This window comes from Taudactylus pleione, unplaced genomic scaffold, assembly GCF_031769625.1.
Source record: "Taudactylus pleione unplaced genomic scaffold, aTauple2 ptg000366l, whole genome shotgun sequence".
Lineage (NCBI taxonomy): Eukaryota > Metazoa > Chordata > Amphibia > Anura > Myobatrachidae > Taudactylus > Taudactylus pleione.
Window position 1 is genome coordinate 1,092,396 of NW_028284767.1, and position 20,967 is coordinate 1,113,362.

Here is a 20,967-nt window from a genome sequence, read left to right on the forward strand (position 1 = left end):
CATACTTTTCAACCTGCCAATGGATCTGTTGTAATACAATATGTGGACGATTTATTGTTATATTCTGATTAGTTTATGTCATGTTTAAATGATACTAAACTTTTGTTGCTTCATCTCTCGCAAACAGGACACAAAGTTGCTAAGGACAAACTGCAGCCATGCCAGTCCAGGGTTAAATACTTGGGACACTGCCTAACCCAGGGGTTACGACATCTCACAAATAACAGTATCCAGGCCATACAGAACTGCTGCAGAACCAACAGAAAATTCATACCTTCTAGGGTATGTGTGGATACTGCAGAATGTGGATCCCAGGTTTTTCTATTTTGGCCTTGCCATTGCAGCGCTTAGGCCCTGATTCAGAGCTGGACGCTTTGACAGAGCGCTCGCTCTGAATCAGGGCCGGCCTTTTTTTAGAGCGGCCTCCTGGCCGCTCGCATAGCTGTGGGTATAGCTATAGCGAGCGGCCAGGAAGATGGTCGCGATGGTCAAGACCATCGCGACCAACGGGCTTGCGACAAGACCCTTGTGGTAGGGTCTTGTTGCCGCAAGCCCAAGAGAGATTTCAGCTTAAACAGAGCAGAAATCTCTCCCACTGACATCACTAGTGATGTCAGTGGGGCCGCACCCAAACGGAGGCGTTCACATGGGAACGCCTCCATTTGGGCAGCCACTCCCCCGGCCTGCCCACCAAAGTGGCATGTTGTCACTCAACATCGACTGCATTCCCCCTTTGGTACGAGACCTGGAGCGATGGTTTGCCCGTCGCAATCCGGGTCTCGCGCATGCGCATGACGGAGCCGGCTCTGTCATGCGCATGTTCACTGGGCCACCATCGACCCGCTTGCGAGCGCATAGCACTCGCGAGCGGGTCTGAATCAGGCCCTTAGTTTCTTCCTCAAAGCCCGATCGTGTCATACACACAGAGGAATCAGAGCAGGCTTTCCTTAATCTTAAGGATAGTCTGACAAGAGCACCTGCATTGGGAATACCTGATTATGAAAAACCTTTTGATTTGCATTGTACGGAAGCCGATGGTTGTGCAGCAGGTGTTCTCACACAAAAACATGGTGATGCCAGTAGGCCCGTAGCATACTACAGTGCCCAATTGGACACTGTGGCAAGATCACTCCCAACATGTTTAAGAAGCAACTGCTCTATTGGTCAGTAACAGTGAGGATGTGGTACTAGGCCATGATATGATTGTCTATACTCCCCATGCTGTATCTGCTTTGCTAAACTCTGCCCAAACCAGACATGTCTCCTCAGCTAGGTTCACAAAATGGGAACTAGCCTTAATAGCACCTGCAAACATCACCATCAAAAGGTGCAGTACGTTAAATCCAGCTACGTATTTACCATATGTGCAACATGATGTACAAAGGGTGGAGAGAGGTGAGTCGCTGGCGAAAGGTGAGCTCTGCAGTTATATTGATGCACATGATTGTATGGAATATCTGAATCAAACCTTTACTGCAAGACCTGACATACAGGATACACCTTTAGAAAATGTAGATGTGACATTTTACACGGATGGGAGTTGTCATAGACAAACTGACACTGGAGAGTTATGTACAGGTTATGCTGTGGTAAATGACGAGGACGTTATAGAAGCCGAACCTTTAGGCCCACTAGACTCGGCCCAAGTGGCGGAACTGGTGGCACTAAAGAGAGCGTGTGAATTAGCGGAAGGTAAATCTGCTAATATCTACACTGACTCTAGGTACGCCTTCGGGGTAGTACACGATTTCGGTGCCTTATGGCATCTGAGAAAGTTTATGACAGCAGCAGGCAAAAAAATTGCACATTCCAAACATATAAAAGGGCTATTAACAGCAATCCAATTGCCAAAGGCAGTGGCAGTAATTAAGTGTAAAGCCCATACATGTGAGGATGATCCGGTGTCACTGGGCAACAACAGGGCAGACAAAGCTGCAAAATGGGCAGCAGGGTTAAAAATGAATGTAACAACTGAACAAATGATGACTTTTCAAACAATTGATATGCTGAAATTAATTGAGATGCAAAATTTGTATTCTATCCAGGAAAAGTCAGTCTGGGGGTCCAAGGGATGTGGGCAAGAGTCCTCTGGACTCTGGAGGGATGGACAAGGTAAGCCAGTGGCTTCCAAGGTATGCTACCCAAGCCTGGCAGAAGCAGTGCACGGTCTGATTCATTTGGGAAAGCAATGTATGTGTAAATTGGTGAGAGCATACTGATGCGCACCGGGTTTTTCGTCTCAAGCGGAAAAGAGAGCAATGTCCTGTCTGACCTGCTTGAGGAAAAACATTGGGAAAATGATCCCTACCAAACCATCAAACATTCCTCCGACTGATGGACCTTTCCAGGTAATACAAATTGATTTCATCCAATTACCACCCTGCAGGAATCTCAATTATGTATTAGTGTGCACTGATGTGTTTTCCAATTGGGTTGAGGCATACCCAGCTGCCACTAATACTGCTGCGTTTACTGCCAAGAAAAATTGTTCAGGAGTTTGTGTGCAGATACGGTATCCCTAAAATCATCGAGAGTGATAGGAGTACTCATTTCACAGGTGATGTTTTTTTGTTTGTGTAAACTGATGGGTATTAATAGTCGACTTCATACCCCCTACCGACCGCAAGCCAGTGCCAAGGTGGAGAGGATGAACGGTACTATTAAAAATAAATTAAGTAAGATCATGGCAGAGACTGGACTAGGATGGCCAGAAGCATTACCGTTGGTCCTACATAGCATAAGGACCACTCCTAGACCCCCTCTAAATCTGTCCCCCTTTGAAATACTGTTTGGTAGACAACCTCATTTGATTAGAAGTCCACAGGAAGACTTGAAAGGTAACAATGAGGTAACTGTAAGGTATCTTATAACAATGAGTAAACAGTTAAAACAGCAACAGCAGAAACTGAAATTGTTGTCCCATGATATGCCTGAAACAAACTGTCATGATGTTGAACCTGGAGAATATATTATGATCAGAAATTTCTTGCGTTCAGGTTGTTTGATTGATTGTTGGGAAGGTCCGTATCAGGTGTTGCTGATGAGTACCACATGAAGGTGGCCGAGAGAGATACCTGGGTCCACTCCACTCACTGCAAAAAGGTCAACCAACCGGTGGCAAAACAAGGCGGAGACTAGGCAGATAACGTGGACCTGTCGGTCGCGAGCTTGTTCCGGGAAGATTAAAAGGTTGCAGTGAGATATCTGAACTAAAGAAATTTGCAGGTCCTTGCTACGTCAATGGACTGGTCTGCTGTGTTCATTTTTGTATTCTCTTCCAGAGTTTCCATCATCCTTGTTTGTTTGGGGATCTCTGGTTTCTGTGACGGGGGACCGATAGAGGAGATGGGAGCTAATGACAGTATTGATGGAGTGGAGTCGAGAGGAGGAGTGCTATGCCAATCAGGGGAGTGTTTGACCAATCTTAGTACAGTAATTGTTAAGAAATCTGCTATTTTGGATACTCAGAGACAGTGTGAAGGTCTATCGTCTGAGGATTATTGTATGTGTGAGTTTTGTGGGTCCGTAATTGATGAGAATTGTATCCAATGGTGTCAACCTAAGTATAATCAGTATTGGGGTGTGTATCCTTTAGAGGACTATCACACCATGGTGGGCAAAATTTTAAACCAAACTGACTGTTGGGTGTGTTCTCATGTGCCCCAAGAACAGCATAATGTAAGATTAGTGCCATTCCCATTAAATGTCTCTGAAATTATAGAAACACAAAGAGGGCATGCACTAGATGGAAAATGTCTTAATACCAAACCACCCCATTTTAAACTCCACCAGTACCAAGTAGATAAATCACTTTTATGGTTAAACATCACCAACTCCAATGAACCAGGAAGTTGGGAGGTGACTGGGAATAATCAGACGAAGACCTTCTCACTAAGAGCTGATCCTGAGCCTATGAATTATGAACTGTTACGCACAATTAGGTTGAGTGGAAGACACTTCTGGTATAAATATACACTGAGTCCCACCAAAGAAATGATTGGTAGGGTACCACAAAGGGTATTGTGCCAAGATATTACAACCCGAAACATGTATGAGTCAAATGGGAGAACCTGAAGTAGGATCACTTGCCAGGCAAATGTGTACGACGATAATTATGTTTACTATTCCTTATGTTCTCCCCAATGATGTATATTTTATATGTGGAAGTAAAGCGTATAAGTGGCTCTCTCCGAGTTCTGAAGGTTTGTGTTATTTGGGAAGAGTAATTCCAGAAGTTATGACCCTTACACATGGTGAAATGCTTAGTATTCATAAAGACACACCATCATCATATCTTCACACACAATATGAACACAGAGACAAAAGAAATATGATACCTGGTGACGTGCATAAAGCCTCTCAGTTAATTAGTGAGACAACTGGCTTTCAAGTTTTAGTAGCATTTTATTCCACCAGGATCGCTCGGGGTACACACAATTTTAGATATATCCAAGATCTTGCTAAATTAATAGATAATTTCACCGAGATGTATGATGACACATTCAGGTATACAGGTAGGGAGTTGCAAGCTTACAAGAAAGAACTCGTGCAACATAGACTAGTGTTCAATTATTTAACAGCTGTCACTGGAGGGTATTGCGTAACTTTGGCCACCCAATTTGGTGTAAAATGTTGCACTTACATTACAAACAATACCAGCGATCCCAAGGAGGTGATAGACCAGAAGATGGATGAAATTCTGCAGCTAAAATGGGAATTTCGAAAGAACCATAATGCTTCAGTGGCTGAAGTAGAGGAGAAGGTAGAGGAATGGGTTTCATGGTTGAACCCAGTGAAATGGTTCTCAGGTCTAGGAGAGTGGGTCCAGGAAATGATTGCAAGCATAGGTAAACTCCTGATCCTTATACTGGGTGTCATCATAGTAATTGGCATACGTGTCAGGTGTGTTCCTATTGTGTTGAAGTGTGGAAAATGTAAAGATAAGGTGAATCAAAGGAATCAAATCATGATGGTGGTCAGTGGTAACAATATGAATACTGAGGTAAATGTAGGACTGCATTATAACCCTGAACTAGGAAATACCATCATATAATGTATAATATTTAGACATGCATAACATGTGTTATTAAAATGTTATTGTTGAATAATGTAAGTCCCTATTCCCCCTCAAGACTTCCTTTATAGGATTGGTGCATCCCCACATCTTTCCCATGATCTCCCAAGATCTGCGGTGTGCATATAAGGGTTGTTTTATGTCCCCTCCTAGAGACACATTATTGATGGATTAAGAACCACCTTGTGCCATCCCATAATATAACATTAAATAATATGTCTTAATGTAAGCCTAAAATTAATTTTGAAGATCAGAGTATGATAGCATGTTGTTTGTTATCAAAGGGTGGACTGTCGAAGTTGGATAATTGGCTGAGACAGGATCAGTTTAAAATTAGATCTGCGCGACGCCATTTTGCGAATGGCAATGAGACGCCATTTTGAGACAGGCCGCCCAGCGCCATTTTAGTGAAACTTGCCATTATAAGTACATACGGCGATGCTATTATTTAGCGTTGTGCGATTCCCACGCAATAGAAAGAAGTAAAAAGTCCTCACCATGTAAATACAGTCACTAAAACATATAAAATGATTATCCATGCAAAACACATACCATAGTGTACTCCATAGTCGCACAGCGCTAACTAGCGTCTTTTCTCAATTCCCCAATACTTACAAATTGCACACTTACATAAAAGGTTCCCTAGTATTAAAGTGTAATATTCAAGGTTTATTCAGTAATTATTAATGTTGTGAAATAAAGATTATTTGATATCTAAGGTTTAGTACATGGTAAGCAGACCGTGTTTGGTGTTGTACTGATCCACTGTGTCTCAACAGATTTCCAGTATCATCGGTGAGAGGATCGGAATATGCGTCTGCAAACTATGGACTTTAGAGAGTTAAAACATTAAAATGTACTCTGAAATGTTAACAGCTTAGATTAGCATGCAGCGGTAAAAAGGACACAAAGGGCGGTTGGAGGCTTTTTGTGTCTATTTGAATTGACCTATGAACTATCCTGTAACAAAAGCACCTTTAAGAAGAACCAATGGAATCATGTCAAACTTGTCTATTGTATTTCCTATCCCTGCAAGAGTATATATGTGCGCTCTCTGACCCCAGTCTTGAGTCTTCTTGCTGTGCTGTTGACGGAGGTTTCTAATGCTGATGCCGGTCTCTGGGCCCAGAGCGCGTGTGTATATAACAACTGTACCTTGGGTCAGTATGATTTATTTGCGCTAATTGTCTTTAGATCACAGCGTGTAACCATCTGTTTTTATATTGAATAATAACTTTTTGTACTTTGAAGCCACTTTAAAGTCTGAAAGCATTTATTTACTGTGCGACTCATTACGTTAAATAGCGACAATTTTAGAAGGTATAGGCAGGATTTTAGATGGTATAGACAGGATTGCATAGAGGTTTTAATCGGGTATCGATAGTACATACATACACACATACACACACTACCCCTGCCAGCACTCAAACACACATACATACACAGTAACACTGCCAGCACTCATACATACACACTAACACTGCCAATGAAAACGCACATGTCTCTCACACCCCCGCAACTCGCAATGGCAAAACTCACACCCGGATGTTTTGCCATTGTGAGGATACAACTCGGCAATGTAATAGAGTCTGAGTTTTTAACTCGCACACTATTACTGACTTAAAACTCGAAAAATAATAGACCTGCTTCAGGCTAGCGAGTATAACCTGAGCAGGTGCGAGCAGGGCCGGTGCCCCTAGGCAACATTTCAGCACCTGCTCCTGCTCCCTCCAAAAAATAATATGCCATGCATCAGAGTCCCCAGTTTATAATATGCACAGCAGTGTCATACACGCACACTAACACTGCCAGCACTCATACACACACACTAATCCTGCCAGCACTTATACACACACACACTAACACTGCCAGTACTCATACATACACACACAAACACTAACCCTGCTAGGACTCACGCACACTAACACTGCCAGCACTCATACATATATACACACACACACTGCCAGCACTTATACACACACACACTAATCCTGCCAGCACTTATACACACACACACTAACACTGCCAGTACTCATACATACACACACAAACACTAACCCTGCTAGGACTCACACACACTAACACTGCCAGCACTCATACATATATACACACACACACTGCCAGCACTCATACACATACACTAATCCTGCCAGCACTTATACACACACACTAACACTGCCAGCACACATACATACACACACACACACACACACTAACACTGCCAGTACTCATACATACACACACACACTAACCCTGCTAGGACTCACACACACTAACACTGCCAGGATGCATACACACATACATGCACACACAGACACACTAACCCTGCCAGCACTCATACACATACACTAATACTGCCAGCACACATACATACACACACTAACACTGCCAGCACACATACATACAAACACTAACCCTGCCAGCACCCAAACACACACACAAACCCTGCTAGGACTCACACACACACACACACACACACACTAACACTGCCAACACTCATACATACAGACACACAAACACACACACTGCCAGCACTCATACATACACACTAACCCTGTCAGTACTGATACACACACACTAACACTGCCAGCACTTATACATACACACTAACACTGCCAGTACTTATACATACATACACACACACACTGCCAACACTTATACATACATACATACACACACACACACACACACACACACACACACACACACACTAACCCTGCCAGCACTCATACACAAATACATACAAACTAACACTGCCAGCACTCATACATAAACACACTAACACTGCCAGCACTCATACACACACACTAACACTGCCGGCATACATACATACATACATATACACTAACACTGCCAGCACTCATACATACACACACACACTGCCAACACTTATACACACACACACACACACTAACCCTGCCAGCACTCATACACAAATACATACAAACTAACACGGCCAGCACTCATACATACACACACTAACACTGACAGAACTCATACACACACACACTAACACTGCCAGCACTCATACACACACACTAACACTGCCGGCATACATACATACTTACACACACTCTAACACTGCCAGCACTCATACATACATACATACATACATACATACGCACACACTGCCAGCACTCATACATACACACTAACCCTGTCAGCACTCATACACACACACTAACACTGCCAGCACTTATACATACACACTAACACTGCCGGCATACATATATACATATACACTAACACTGCCAGCACTCATACATACACACTAACGCTGCCAGCATACATACATACACACACACTAACACTGCCAGCACTCATACATACACACTAACACTGCCAGCACTCATACATACACACTAACACTGCCAACACTCATACTGTATACACACACTAACACCGGAACGGTATGAAATACTGCCGACAACTGAAGATCCCGACAGGTAAGTATTTTAACTATAACTAACCTTTCCCCCCCCTAACCCTCCCTTAGGGGTGCCTAACCCTAACCTCCCCCCCAAGTATCTAACCCTAACCCCCCCCTGTAAATGCCTAAACCTAACTCCCCCCTTCCCCACAGCCTAAACCTCCCGGGGGGGTGCCTAACCATAACCCCCCCCTACCCCTAGCCTAGCCCTCCCAGGGGGTTTCTAACCCTAAGTCCCCCCCCCGGGAGCCCCTAACCTAAACCTCCCCCCCACGGCTGTCTGCGTCCCGCTGCCGGCTTACCTTCATTTGGTATGCCGGGCGTAGTGCTCCCGGCTTAGGTAAAATGACAGGCATCGGGATTTCGATGACTGTCATTAGACCCCTTCCGTGATTAGACAGTCAGGAAGCTGGTGGTCGGCATTTCGATGATTGACAGTCTGCTGCCGTTTCTGGGCGGGGAGGGAGTGGCAACAGCCTCCATTTCCCAAAACGGAGGCATGCAGCTGCCATTGTGCGGGAGTGGAGAGGCCAAGATCAGCTACTAACATGAATAAACAAAAGAATACCCACACAGAAATATATACACAGCCAATATGAAAACGTCCTTCCCTACAATCTCTCAATATTTTAAAGTAATTAGTGGGAGGTGCAGCCAGAAATAAAATATAATAATGAACAAACAAACAAATATGAAAAGAGGTATTTCTGTACAGGGGCACTCACAAACTTATTTTCTTTTTCAAGTAGGGAAGTAGGGGGTACTTCCTATCAACAAAAATATAAAACATAAATTTTAATGTATTTGCCTTAAAATCGTCGACAGCGAAACATTAAAAGAACATGCACATATGTGAACTTAAGAAATAGAAATTGTTATGTTGACCTCCCAACTATACAGTATCTTATTTATTGTCTCCTGAGACAGATGTCTCAATATTCTTGGATCTCGGTATTAGTGGGTATCATGGTATACACAGATGCATTCCTCACAAACTCTTTATGAAATGAATGTCTCCTATAATTGCATTCATTCGGAGGTACAGTTGAAATCTTAGAGTTACATGTCACATTGAAAAAGTAAATACATTCGTGAGTGCCCCTGTACAGGAATACCACTTTTCTTGTTTGTTTGTTTCAGCTATTAACATGTTAGCAGCTGCAATAGCATATCTGTCTGCAGCTGAACCACCCCCTCTGTTCTTGCAGTGATTTCTGAAACTCAAGTGAGTTTGGAAGCTATACTGATGTCTGTTCTGTAAGTCAGTCTGCTCCTGATATACCCCATCCAAACGGTATGAGAATACTTCTGCCTGCAGTGTCATTCACTCCTAATTTGCATAGTTATCCAGGTTATAGGTGAGGACATTGTAAAAAAATGAAGGCTGCAGGTGTACTTCAGGGTCCAGTCTTCAACCTGAATATAACAGCTAGTAGTATATACTCACTGTTGCCTTGCAAAAAGTCTTCAAAGAACTCTTGAAAGTTTTCAGGATCTTTATAGAGGCAAAGCATCTTGGAAAAATGGAATAAAGATACAAGGATATCCTTAGGGTTTCGCATTATGTAGATGATCTGAAAAAAACCCATCATAGCTATCAGTCAAATCAATTGTTCAAACTGGAAGTTGTTGTTCAATTACTTTAAGAATATGGTCAAAATCTATATTTTACATTTTGAAAAAAAATAAACCTGACTGATCATTCAATGTATTGTATTACAAACATTTACAATGTTTTTTTTATTGTAGTGATTTCTTTGCAGGTAAAACTACCTTATGTACAGCTGCAGACCAACTTTAATCCATATAGGTAATAAGTGAGAATAACCAAAATACTGAATACTGCGAAAACAAAATACACTTCAGCTAATGACAGTTTACCTGCTAGTTTATAGCCACACTGTTCACAGTATTTTTTAGTTATGTTACACATTTAGATATGAAAGTGTTGTGTTTTTAATTTTCATTTAATTGTTGACTTTGTGTATCGGTGTGTATTCCTCATACAAAATTGTCAGATACAATGAAAGATCGGGAAAGGGTGCCGCCAGTCCAAGGACACTACAGTCACAGAGGTGCTTTTGTAAACTAGAAAGTGTATAACTGTTTCTGGGCATTGAGTAAAGACACGTATCAGAGATACTCAGAAAAAGAAGTACAGTAATTCTTGGTGTATATTTCTGAGTCTAATAAATAGATAACTATGGAAATCTATGTACTATGTGCATTTGCCTATAAATAAAATGATTTAAACTGTGTGTGTATGAATGTATGTATGTGTGTGTATGTATATGTAATGTGTGTGTGTGTATATATATATATATATATATATATATATATATATGTATATATATATATATATGACACACTGATCGGCGGCACTCCAAGGATCTCAAAGACAAATTCACTCAAACCTGTTTGTTGTTTATCAACGTTTCAGATGACTTTACTGCATCTTTCATCAGGATACAAAAGTATATGCACTCTTACCTTACTTTATATCACCCCATGTGAGCTTGGAGCCCGGGCAGTCCCGGCGCACACCCCGACGTGGACGAACCGACGTCACACATCTGATGGGTAGCGAGAGGGATCATGCCGGTTGCCATAGTGACCGTGTAAACCACCACCATTAAAAGAAGCCGGAGACTCCAGCAACAATACAATACAATGTACAAACCAATAATGAACTACCAGATAAATACATTTACACTGTTACAGACATAAATACTGGCTAACACACAAAACATAGAAGAACAGAACTCCCGCTACTCCCTGTTGGTATAATGACAAGATATACTATTCTTGTGTTTAGCTGAATCCTCAACATGAATATAAAAGACAGATCTTCACATGTTAGCAGATGCAACATCCGCCAACAACACATATATAATTAGGCACCCAACGGTGTCCTATTAGTCAGAAACCTGATATCGCATGAGACCCGAGGAGACATTAACATGTTAACTTAGTGTCATAGATAAACCAACACATTTTCACGTCAGCCTAATACCCTATAACCACGTAGAGACCACATATAGTAGATAGCATGAGATTGAATTTTAAACCATTGACAAAACAAAAAGTGTTAATTAATAGAACTAAACCCATGCTTGACCATACAGTAGATCCTTATAAGAAACAACCTAGCAGTAATTTTTTATTAAGGCCTGGTGGTACTACCGTATTGCATTCGATATACCATAGGGGGGGACATGGTCCTCCAATTTATATCGCAAACTTGCCAGGGACTGCCTGGCTGTTTTAAATCTCTCATAGCTTGAATAACCTCAGCGTGAGGGATATTGGTATACAAACGAAATATACCTCACACTGAAGGTATTCAAGCTATGAGAAATTTATTTACGGATAATGTGAATTATAAGGGTCCAAAGCTGGACTTTTTTTTGACATTATTAGAGAAAACTCTGACAAGGAACTTTTTTTACTACGATGGGGGTTATTATCTTCAACGACTCGGCCATGCTATGGGCTGTAATGTAGCACCAGCGTTTGCGAACGCATATATGTTTGCTGTGGAGCGTAGATTATTTCTACAAAATCCAGCATTTTCCAGAGGAATTAATCAATTCATTCGCTATATAGATGATTTGCTGATAATCTGGTCAGGAAAGGAATCGGATTTTGAGCTACAGATGGTTACCATCAATCGGATGGATGATAATATCAAATTTACTTACACATATAGTATAAGCACTGTCCATTATCTGGATGTAGCTATTACTAGAGTTGGTTCTAAACTACTGACCAACATTTACCATAAACCAACTGATAAGAACACATTACTCCATGCTAGCAGTTATCATCCAGTCCCAATGATAAAGGGACTACCTTATTCGCAATATCTTAGAATTAGACGGATTGTGAGTGGCTATAACCTGGTAGAAAAAGAAATGGATGAAATCACCAAAAAATTCCTTCAGAGGGGATATTCACATCGTAATCTTGAAGTCGCAAAACAGAAGGCATTATCAATGCCACGTGAACAATGTCTTAGCTCTAAAATACAATCAACTCAGAAAAGATTCCCATTTGTCAGTACCTTTTCCACTGCTAGTGGTGTTGTATCTAGCACGTCAAAACAACTATGGCCTCTCATCACGACTGATAAAAAACTGAAATGTCTACAAGACACGAGATTGCTGAACTGCCACAAGCGGGGCCGTAATTTAAAGGACTGGCTTGTCAAGAAGGACATTACTCCATATTCTCAACCGATGTCAACCCATTTTCTTACCAAAACACCGGGCTCTTACAAATGCATTGGATGTATGACTTGCCGTTATTTGGAGACAGGCCCAACAGTGACACATCCTCATTCTGGGAAGAAGATCCCCATTAAACATGTGCTGAGTTGCGCCTCAAAATTCGTGATTTACATGATCAAATGGTATATTAGGCTGACGTGAAAATGTGTTGGTTTATCTATGACACTAAGTTAACATGTTAATGTCTCCTCGGGTCTCATGCGATATCAGGTTTCTGACTAATAGAACACCGTTGGGTGCCTAATTATATATGTGTTTTTGGCAGATGTTGCATCTTCTAACATGTGAAGATCTGTCTTTTATATTCATGTTGAGGATTTAGCTAAACACAAGAATAGTATACCAACAGGGAGTAGCGGGAGTTCTGTTCTTCTATGTTTTGTGTGTTAGCCAGTATTTATGTCTGTAACAGTGTAAATGTATTTGTCTGGTAGTTAATTATTGGTTTGTACATTGTATTGTATTGTTGCTTGAGTCTCCGGCTTCTTTTTATGGTGGTGGTTTACACGGTCATTATGGCAACCGGCATGATCCCTCTCGCTACCCGTCGGACGTGTGACAACAGTTCGTCCACGTCGGGGTGTGCACCGGGACTGCCCGGGCTCAAAGCTCACATGAGGTGATATAAAGTAAGGTAAGAGTGCATATACTTTTGTATCCTGACGAAAGATGCAGTAAAGTCATCTGAAATGTTGCTAAACAACAAACGTGTTTGAGTGAATTTGTCTTTGAAATCCATGGAGTGCCGCTGATCAGTGTGTCTATTACAAGGAAGTTGTTTTCCCCAGGAGGGCACCCAGGTAAACTTGTAGACATATGCGGAGTGCCAGTCACAAGAAGTGTATATATATATATATATATGTGAGTGTGTGTATATATATATATATATATATATATATATATATACATAAACTTTTATCAAGAACAACAGAACAGTGAACAAGTACAAACCTATATACCAAAAGACATCCAAGAAAGTGAAAGTATGTCCTGCCCCTCCACTGGACGAGTGACATCACCAGGGTGGGACTGGCACAAGCGTCATGATGTCACCAGTTGCGACGCCAGCATCATGACATCAGCACTCCAGACACCGATGTTATGATATCACCATGTCAGATGCGGCCTGTGATCTCATAACACTCTCTGGGGTATATTTACTAAAGTGAAAGTTTTTAGAAGTGGAGATGTTGCCCATAGCAATAATCAGATTCTACTTAACATTTAACTAGCACCTTCTAGAAGATAACAGCTAGAATCTGATTGGTTGTTATAGGCAATATCTCCACTTTTAAAACTGTCACTTTAGTAAATATACCCTTCTGTATCAGTCACTGCCGGTATGCTAGACACAGCGGTAGGCAGTGGCGTCACAAAGGGGGTGCGGGTCGCACCCAGGTGTTACCTGCCGTGGGGTGACACCAAAGTGCCAACACCTCCTCAGTGACAGGAGCCGGGTGCTGCACTGTAAAATGAAGTGCAAGAACCAGAGTATAAAAAATAAGGCTACAAGGTCCACAGGAAAAATATTAGTGCAAAAACAATATATATATAATATATATATATATATATATATATATATATATATATATATATATATATATATTAGGGGTGTGCACCGGACACTTTTCGTGTTTTGGTTTTGGATCTGGATCTTTCTTCGTGTTTTGGATCTGGATTGGTTTTGCCAAAACCACCCTTCCGTGTTTTGGGTTCTGGGTTTTGTGTTTTGGATCTGTATTTTTTTTTAAAAAAGCATAAAAACAGCTAAAATCACAGAATGTGTTGGTTTTTCTGCTCCTATGCTATTATTAACCCCAATAACCTTAATTTCCACTAATTTCCAGTCTATTCTGAACACCTTTTTATGTCCAAAAGGTTGCACCGAGGTAGCTGGATGACTATGCTAAGCGACACGAGTGGGCGGCACAAACACGTGACCCATCTAGGAGTGATACTGCAGTGGCAGACAGGATGGCAGTTTGAAAAACTAGGCCCCAAACTGTACATAATGCAAAGAAAAAAAAGAGGTGCAAAATGGAATTGTCCTTGGGCCCTCCCACCCACCCTTATGTTGTATAAACAGGACATGCACACTTTAACAAAGCAATCATTTCAGCGCCAGGGTCTGCCACACAACTGTGGCTGAAATGATTGGTTCGTTTGGGCCCCCACAAAACAAGCTGGCAATTAATCTGTCCCTGCACAAACTGGCTCTACGGAGGCAAGATGTCGTCCTCATCCTCCTCATCCACCGATTCCTCACCCTCTTCAGTATTGTGTACATCCTCATCCTCACAGAGTATTAACTCGTCCCCACTGGAATCCACCACCACAGGTCCCTATGTACATTCTGGAGGCTGGACTCCCAGGAAGAGTTGATAAATCATTTTTATGAACATCAACTTCTCCACATTTTGTGGAAGCAACCTCCTACGCCATTCGCTGACAAGGTTCCCGGCTGCACTAAACACTCTTTCGGAGTACACACTGGAGGGGGGGCAACTCAGGTAAAATAGAGCCAGTTTGTACAGGGGCCTCCAAATTGCCTCTTTTTCCTGCCAGTACAGGTATGGACTGTCTGACATGCCTACTTGGATGCTGTCACCGATGTAATTCTCCACCATTCTATCAATGGTGACAGTATCATATGTAGTGACAGTAGACATGTCAGAAATTGTTGCCAGGTCCTTCAGTTCAGACCAGATGTCCAAACTTGGTTCTGCCTGCCCTGCATCACCGCCAGCGGGTTGCTTAGGATACCTACGTTTTTTCCTGACAGCCCCAGTTGCGGGAGAAAATGAAGAAGGAGCTGTTGACGTGTCACGTTCCGCTTCAGCTGACAGTGTGTTCACCAGCAGGTCTTTGCACCTCTGCAGGCTTGTGTCGGCCGGAAAGAGAGACACCACATAGGCTTTAAACCTAGGATCGAGCACGGTGGCCAAAATGTAGTGGTCTGATTTCAACAGATTGACCACCCTGGAATCCTGGCAAAGCGAATGAAGGGCTTCATCCACAAGTCCCACATGCCGAGCGGAATCGCTCCGTCTTAGCTCCTCCTTCACTTTCTCCAGCTGCTTCTGCAAAAGCCTGATGAGGGGAATGACCTGACTCAAGCTGGCAGTGTCTGAACTGACTTCACGTGTGGCAAGTTCGAAGGGCTGGAGAACCTTGCACAACACGGAAATCATTCTCCACTGCGCTTGAGTCAAGTGCATACCCCCTCCTTTGCCTATGTCATAGGTGGATGTATAGGCTTGAATGGCCTTTTGCTGCTCCTCCATCCTCTGAAGCATATAGAGGGTTGAGTTCCACCGCGTCACAACCTCTTGCTTCAGGTGATGGCGGGGCAGGTTCAAGAGTGTTTGCTGGCGCTCCAGTCTTTGGCACGCAGTCGCTGAATGGCGAAAGTGGCCAGAAATTTTTCGGGCCACCCAAAGCGTCTCCTGCACGCCCCTGTCGCTTTTCAGAAAATTCTGCACCACCAAGTTTATTGTGTGAGCAAAACATGGGACGTGCTGGAATTTGCCCAGATGTAATGCCCGCACAATATTGGTGGCGTTGTCAGATATCACAAATCCCCAGGAGAGTCTAAGTGGGGTAAGCCACTGGGCGATGATTTCCCTCAGTTTCTCTAAGAGGTTGTCGGCGGTGTGCCTCTTACTGAAACCGGTGATACACAGCGTAGCCTGCCTTGGAATGAGCTGGCGTTTCTGAGATGCTGCTACTGGTGACGCTGCTGCTGTTGCTGCGTAAGGTGATACATCTACCCAGTGGGCTGTCACAGTCATATAGTCCTTAGCCTGCCCTGTTCCACTTGTCCACATGTCCGTGGTTAAGTGGACATTGGGTACAACCACATTTTTCAGGACACTGAGGACACTTTTTCTGACGTTTCTGTACAGTCTCGGTATCGCCTGCCTAGTGAAGTGGAATCTAGACGGGATTTGGAACCGGGGACACACTACCTCCATCAATTGTCTAAATCCCACTGCACTAATTGCGGATACCGGACGCACGTCTAACACCAACATAGCAGTCAAGGCCTCAGTTATACGTTTTGCTTCAGGATGACTGCTGTCGTACTTCATCCTCCTCGCTAAGGACTGTTGGAGAGTCAATTGTTTAGTAAAAGTAGTGGTGTTCCTACTTCCTCTCTGGGATGATGAACGACTCCCAGCAGCAGCAACAGCAGCAGCGGCAGCAGTAGGCGTAGCAATGCAGGATCCTCTGGAGGAATCCCGGATAGGAGAGTCAGTCATGCCAGTGACATGGCCTGCAGGACTACTTCCGATCCTGACTAAGGAGGAAATTGACGAGGAGGGAGTTGACGGTGTGGTTTGCAGGCGCTTGGATACAACAGGACAACGGGATTTAGGTGTCCCTGGACTGCTTACGGTCTTAGCCAAAGTTTCTGAACTTGACAGTAACTTATTATGAACGTGCTGCAGGTGCCGTATAAGGGAGGATGTTCCTAGGTGGTTAACGTCCCTACCCCTACTTATTCCACCTTTACATATGGTACATATGGCAAGACAGTTGTTGTCCGGATTTGGATAGAATTATTGCCAGACCAAAGAGGTGGAATGTTTGGTCTTCTGCCCAGGCATGACCGTGATGGGCTTTTTCATCCCACGGACAACAACTGTCTCCCCCGGAGCCTGATTTAAACAAACCACATCACCATCAGAATCCTCCTTGCCAACTTCCTCAGCGCCAGCTACACCAGTATCCTCATCCTGTTGTACTTCAACAGTGACATCTTCAATTTGCATATCAGCAAGTGGACTGTGGGTGCTCCTTTCAGCACTTGCAGGGGGCGTGCAAATGGTGGAAAGAGCCACCTCTTCCCGTCCAGTGCTGGGAAGGTCAGGCATCGCAACCGCCACCACACTTGGACTCTCCTTGGGGATTTGTGATATCTTCTTAGAACGCACAGTTCTTCGCTGTGCTTTTGCCAGCTTAACTCGTTTGATTTTTTAGTGGGAGGAGGGCTTCCATCGTCATGTGAAGCTGAACCACTAGTCATGAACATAGGGAAAGACCTTAGCCGTTCCTTGCCACTCCGTGTCATAAATGGCATATTGGCAAGTTTACGTTTCTCTTCAGATGATTTAAATGTTTTTTTAAGGTCATTTTCCTGAACTTTGTCATTTGGGATTGTATGTGGCTTCTACTATGACATTGGGCATCGGCCTTGGCAGACGACGTTGATGGCATGTTATCGTCTATGTCATGACTAGTGGCAGCAGCTTCAGCACTAGGAGGAAGTGGTTCTTGATCTTTCTCTATTTTATTTTTATCGGAGAAAGTTTGGTCCTCCATTTATGTTATATCGATTTGATATATACGTGCGGCTAAGGCGCACACAAACACAGAAAATATTTTTTTAATTTTGCTGGAGACTAGTGCACTTTGTGGGTTACACCACCCTTTAAGAAATGAGCCAGCCGCCTCTTTACTTATGGGACAGAGGCGCACGCTTGGCTCTGCTCCTTTGTTGATGCACGTGCGGCTACTGCGCACACAATTCACAAACACAGAAAATATTTTTTTATTTGGTTTGGAGTGTACTTTGGGGGTTACAGCACCCTTTAATTGTCAAGCCATCCAGCCCCTTACTTATGACACAGGCGCACGCTTGGCACTACTTTGTTGATGCACGTGCGGCTACTGCGCACACAATTCACAAACACAGAAAATATTTTTTTATTTGGTTTGGAGTGTACTTTGGGGGTTACAGCACCCTTTAATTGTCAAGCCAGCCGGCCCTTTACTTATGACACAGGCGCACGCTTGGCACTACTTTGTTGATGCACGTGCGGCTACTGCGCACACAATTCACAAACACAGAAAATATTTTGTTGTTTGGTTTGGAGTGTACTTTGGGGGTTACAGCACCCTTTAATGGTCAAGCCAGCCGGCCCTTTACTTATGACACAGGCGCACGCTTGGCACTACTTTGTTGATGCACGTGCGGCTACTGCGCACACAATTCACAAACACAGAAAATATTTTGTTATTTGGTTTGGAGTGTTCTTTGGGGGTTACAGCACCCTTTAACGGTCAAGCCAGCCGGCCCTTTACTTATGACACAGGCGCACGCTTGGCACTACTTTGTTGATGCACGTGCGGCTACTGCGCACACAATTCACAAACACAGAAAAAATATTTTGTTATTTGGTTTGGAGTGTACTTTGGGGGTTACAGCACCCTTTAACGGTCAAGCCAGCCGGCCCTTTACTTATGACACAGGCGCACGCTTGGCACTACTTTGTTGATGCACGTGCGGCTACTGCGCACACAATTCACAAACACAGAAAATATTTTTTTATTTGGTTTGGAGTGTACTTTGGGGGTTACAGCACTTTTTAACGGTCAAGCCAGCCGGCCCTTTACTTATGACACAGGCGCACGCTTGGCACTACTTTGTTGATGAACGTGCGGCTACTGCGCACACAATTCACAAACACAGAAAATATTTTTTTATTTGGTTTGGAGTGTACTTTGGGGGTTACAGCACCCTTTAACGGTCAAGCCAGCCGGCCCTTTACTTATGACACAGGCGCACGCTTGGCACTACTTTGTTGATGCACGTGCGGCTACTGCGCACACAATTCACAAACACAGAAAAAATATTTTGTTATTTGGTTTGGAGTGTACTTTGGGGGTTACAGCACCCTTTAAACGGTCAAGCCAGCCGGCCCTTTACTTATGACACAGGCGCACGCTTGGCACTACTTTGTTGATGCACGTGCGGCTACTGCGCACACAATTCACAAACACAGAAAATATTTTTTTATTTGGTTTGGAGTGTACTTTGGGGGTTACAGCACTTTTTAACGGTCAAGCCAGCCGGCCCTTTACTTATGACACAGGCGCACGCTTGGCACTACTTTGTTGATGAACGTGCGGCTACTGCGCACACAATTCACAAACACAGAAAATATTTTTTTATTTGGTTTGGAGTGTACTTTGGGGGTTACAGCACCCTTTAACGGTCAAGCCAGCCGGCCCTTTACTTATGACACAGGCGCACGATTGGCACTACTTTGTTGATGCACGTGCGGCTACTGCGCACACAATTAACAAACACAGAAAATATTTTTTTATTTGGTTTGGAGTGTACTTTGGGAGTTACAGCACCCTTTAACGGTCAAGCCAGCCGGCCCTTTACTTATGACACAGGCGCACGCTTGGCACTACTTTGTTGATGCACGTGCGGCTACTGCGCCACACAATTCACAAACACAGAAAATATGTTTTTATTTGGTTTGGAGTGTACTTTGGGGGTTACAGCACCCTTTAACGGTCAAGCCAGCCGGCCCTTTACTTATGACACAGGCGCACGCTTGGCACTACTTTGTTGATGCACGTGCGGCTACTGCGCACACAATTCACAAACACAGAAAATATTTTGTTATTTGGTTTGGAGTGTACTTTGGGGGTTACAGCACCCTTTAACGGTCAAGCCAGCCGGCCCTTCACTTATGACACAGGCGCACGCTTGGCACTACTTTATTGATGCACGTGCGGCTATTGCGCACACAATTCACAAACAAATTTTTTTTTAGCACTTGGGGAGCACCCCTGACCGGACAGAGCACCCCCTGGACAACACTACAGCACCCCTTTAGGACTGGGACACTGCACAGGACTTTGGAGTGGACACTGCCCCTATGGACAACTGACTGCACAACACAGTCCAGCCAGCCCCTATGGACTTTGAAGTAGTGGACACAGCTCCTATGGACAACAGCAGCACAGCACAACACAGCCAGCCCCTATGGACTTTGAAGTAGTGGACACAGCCCCTATGGACAACAGCAGCACAGCGCAGCACAACACTACTCTGCACTACACTACACTACACTACACAGCCCAGCCCAGCCAGCCCTAACTCCCACCCTCCCTCTTCACTGTCCACAGCCGAGTGAGAAAATGGCGCCGACGCGGGTACCTTATATAGGATCCAAAACCCGCGAGATCCGGAAGGCGGGATGATGACGTTTTGCCTCGATTTCAGATCCGAGTCAGGCGGGAAAAGTCGAGCCTGACTCGGATCGGCCTCGGATCGGGGGGGCTCGGGGGGGTTCGGATTTCAGAAATCCGAACCCGCTCACCCCTAATATATATATATATATATATATATATATATTGTGGCAGTATCACCA

At 43.7% G+C, this 20,967-nt stretch overlaps 1 protein-coding gene across 1 annotated transcript in view; it reads right to left on the reverse strand.

The window, feature by feature from the left end:
* Positions 1–20,967, reverse strand: part of LOC148508415 (sulfotransferase 2B1-like) — a 92,003-nt gene that overhangs the window by 22,807 nt on the left and 48,229 nt on the right. Inside the window, exon 4 of the mRNA XM_088444466.1 lies at positions 9,952–10,078. Within this exon, the coding sequence (XP_088300592.1) occupies positions 9,952–10,078 (127 nt within the window). The remainder of the gene's footprint in view (positions 1–9,951; positions 10,079–20,967) is intronic.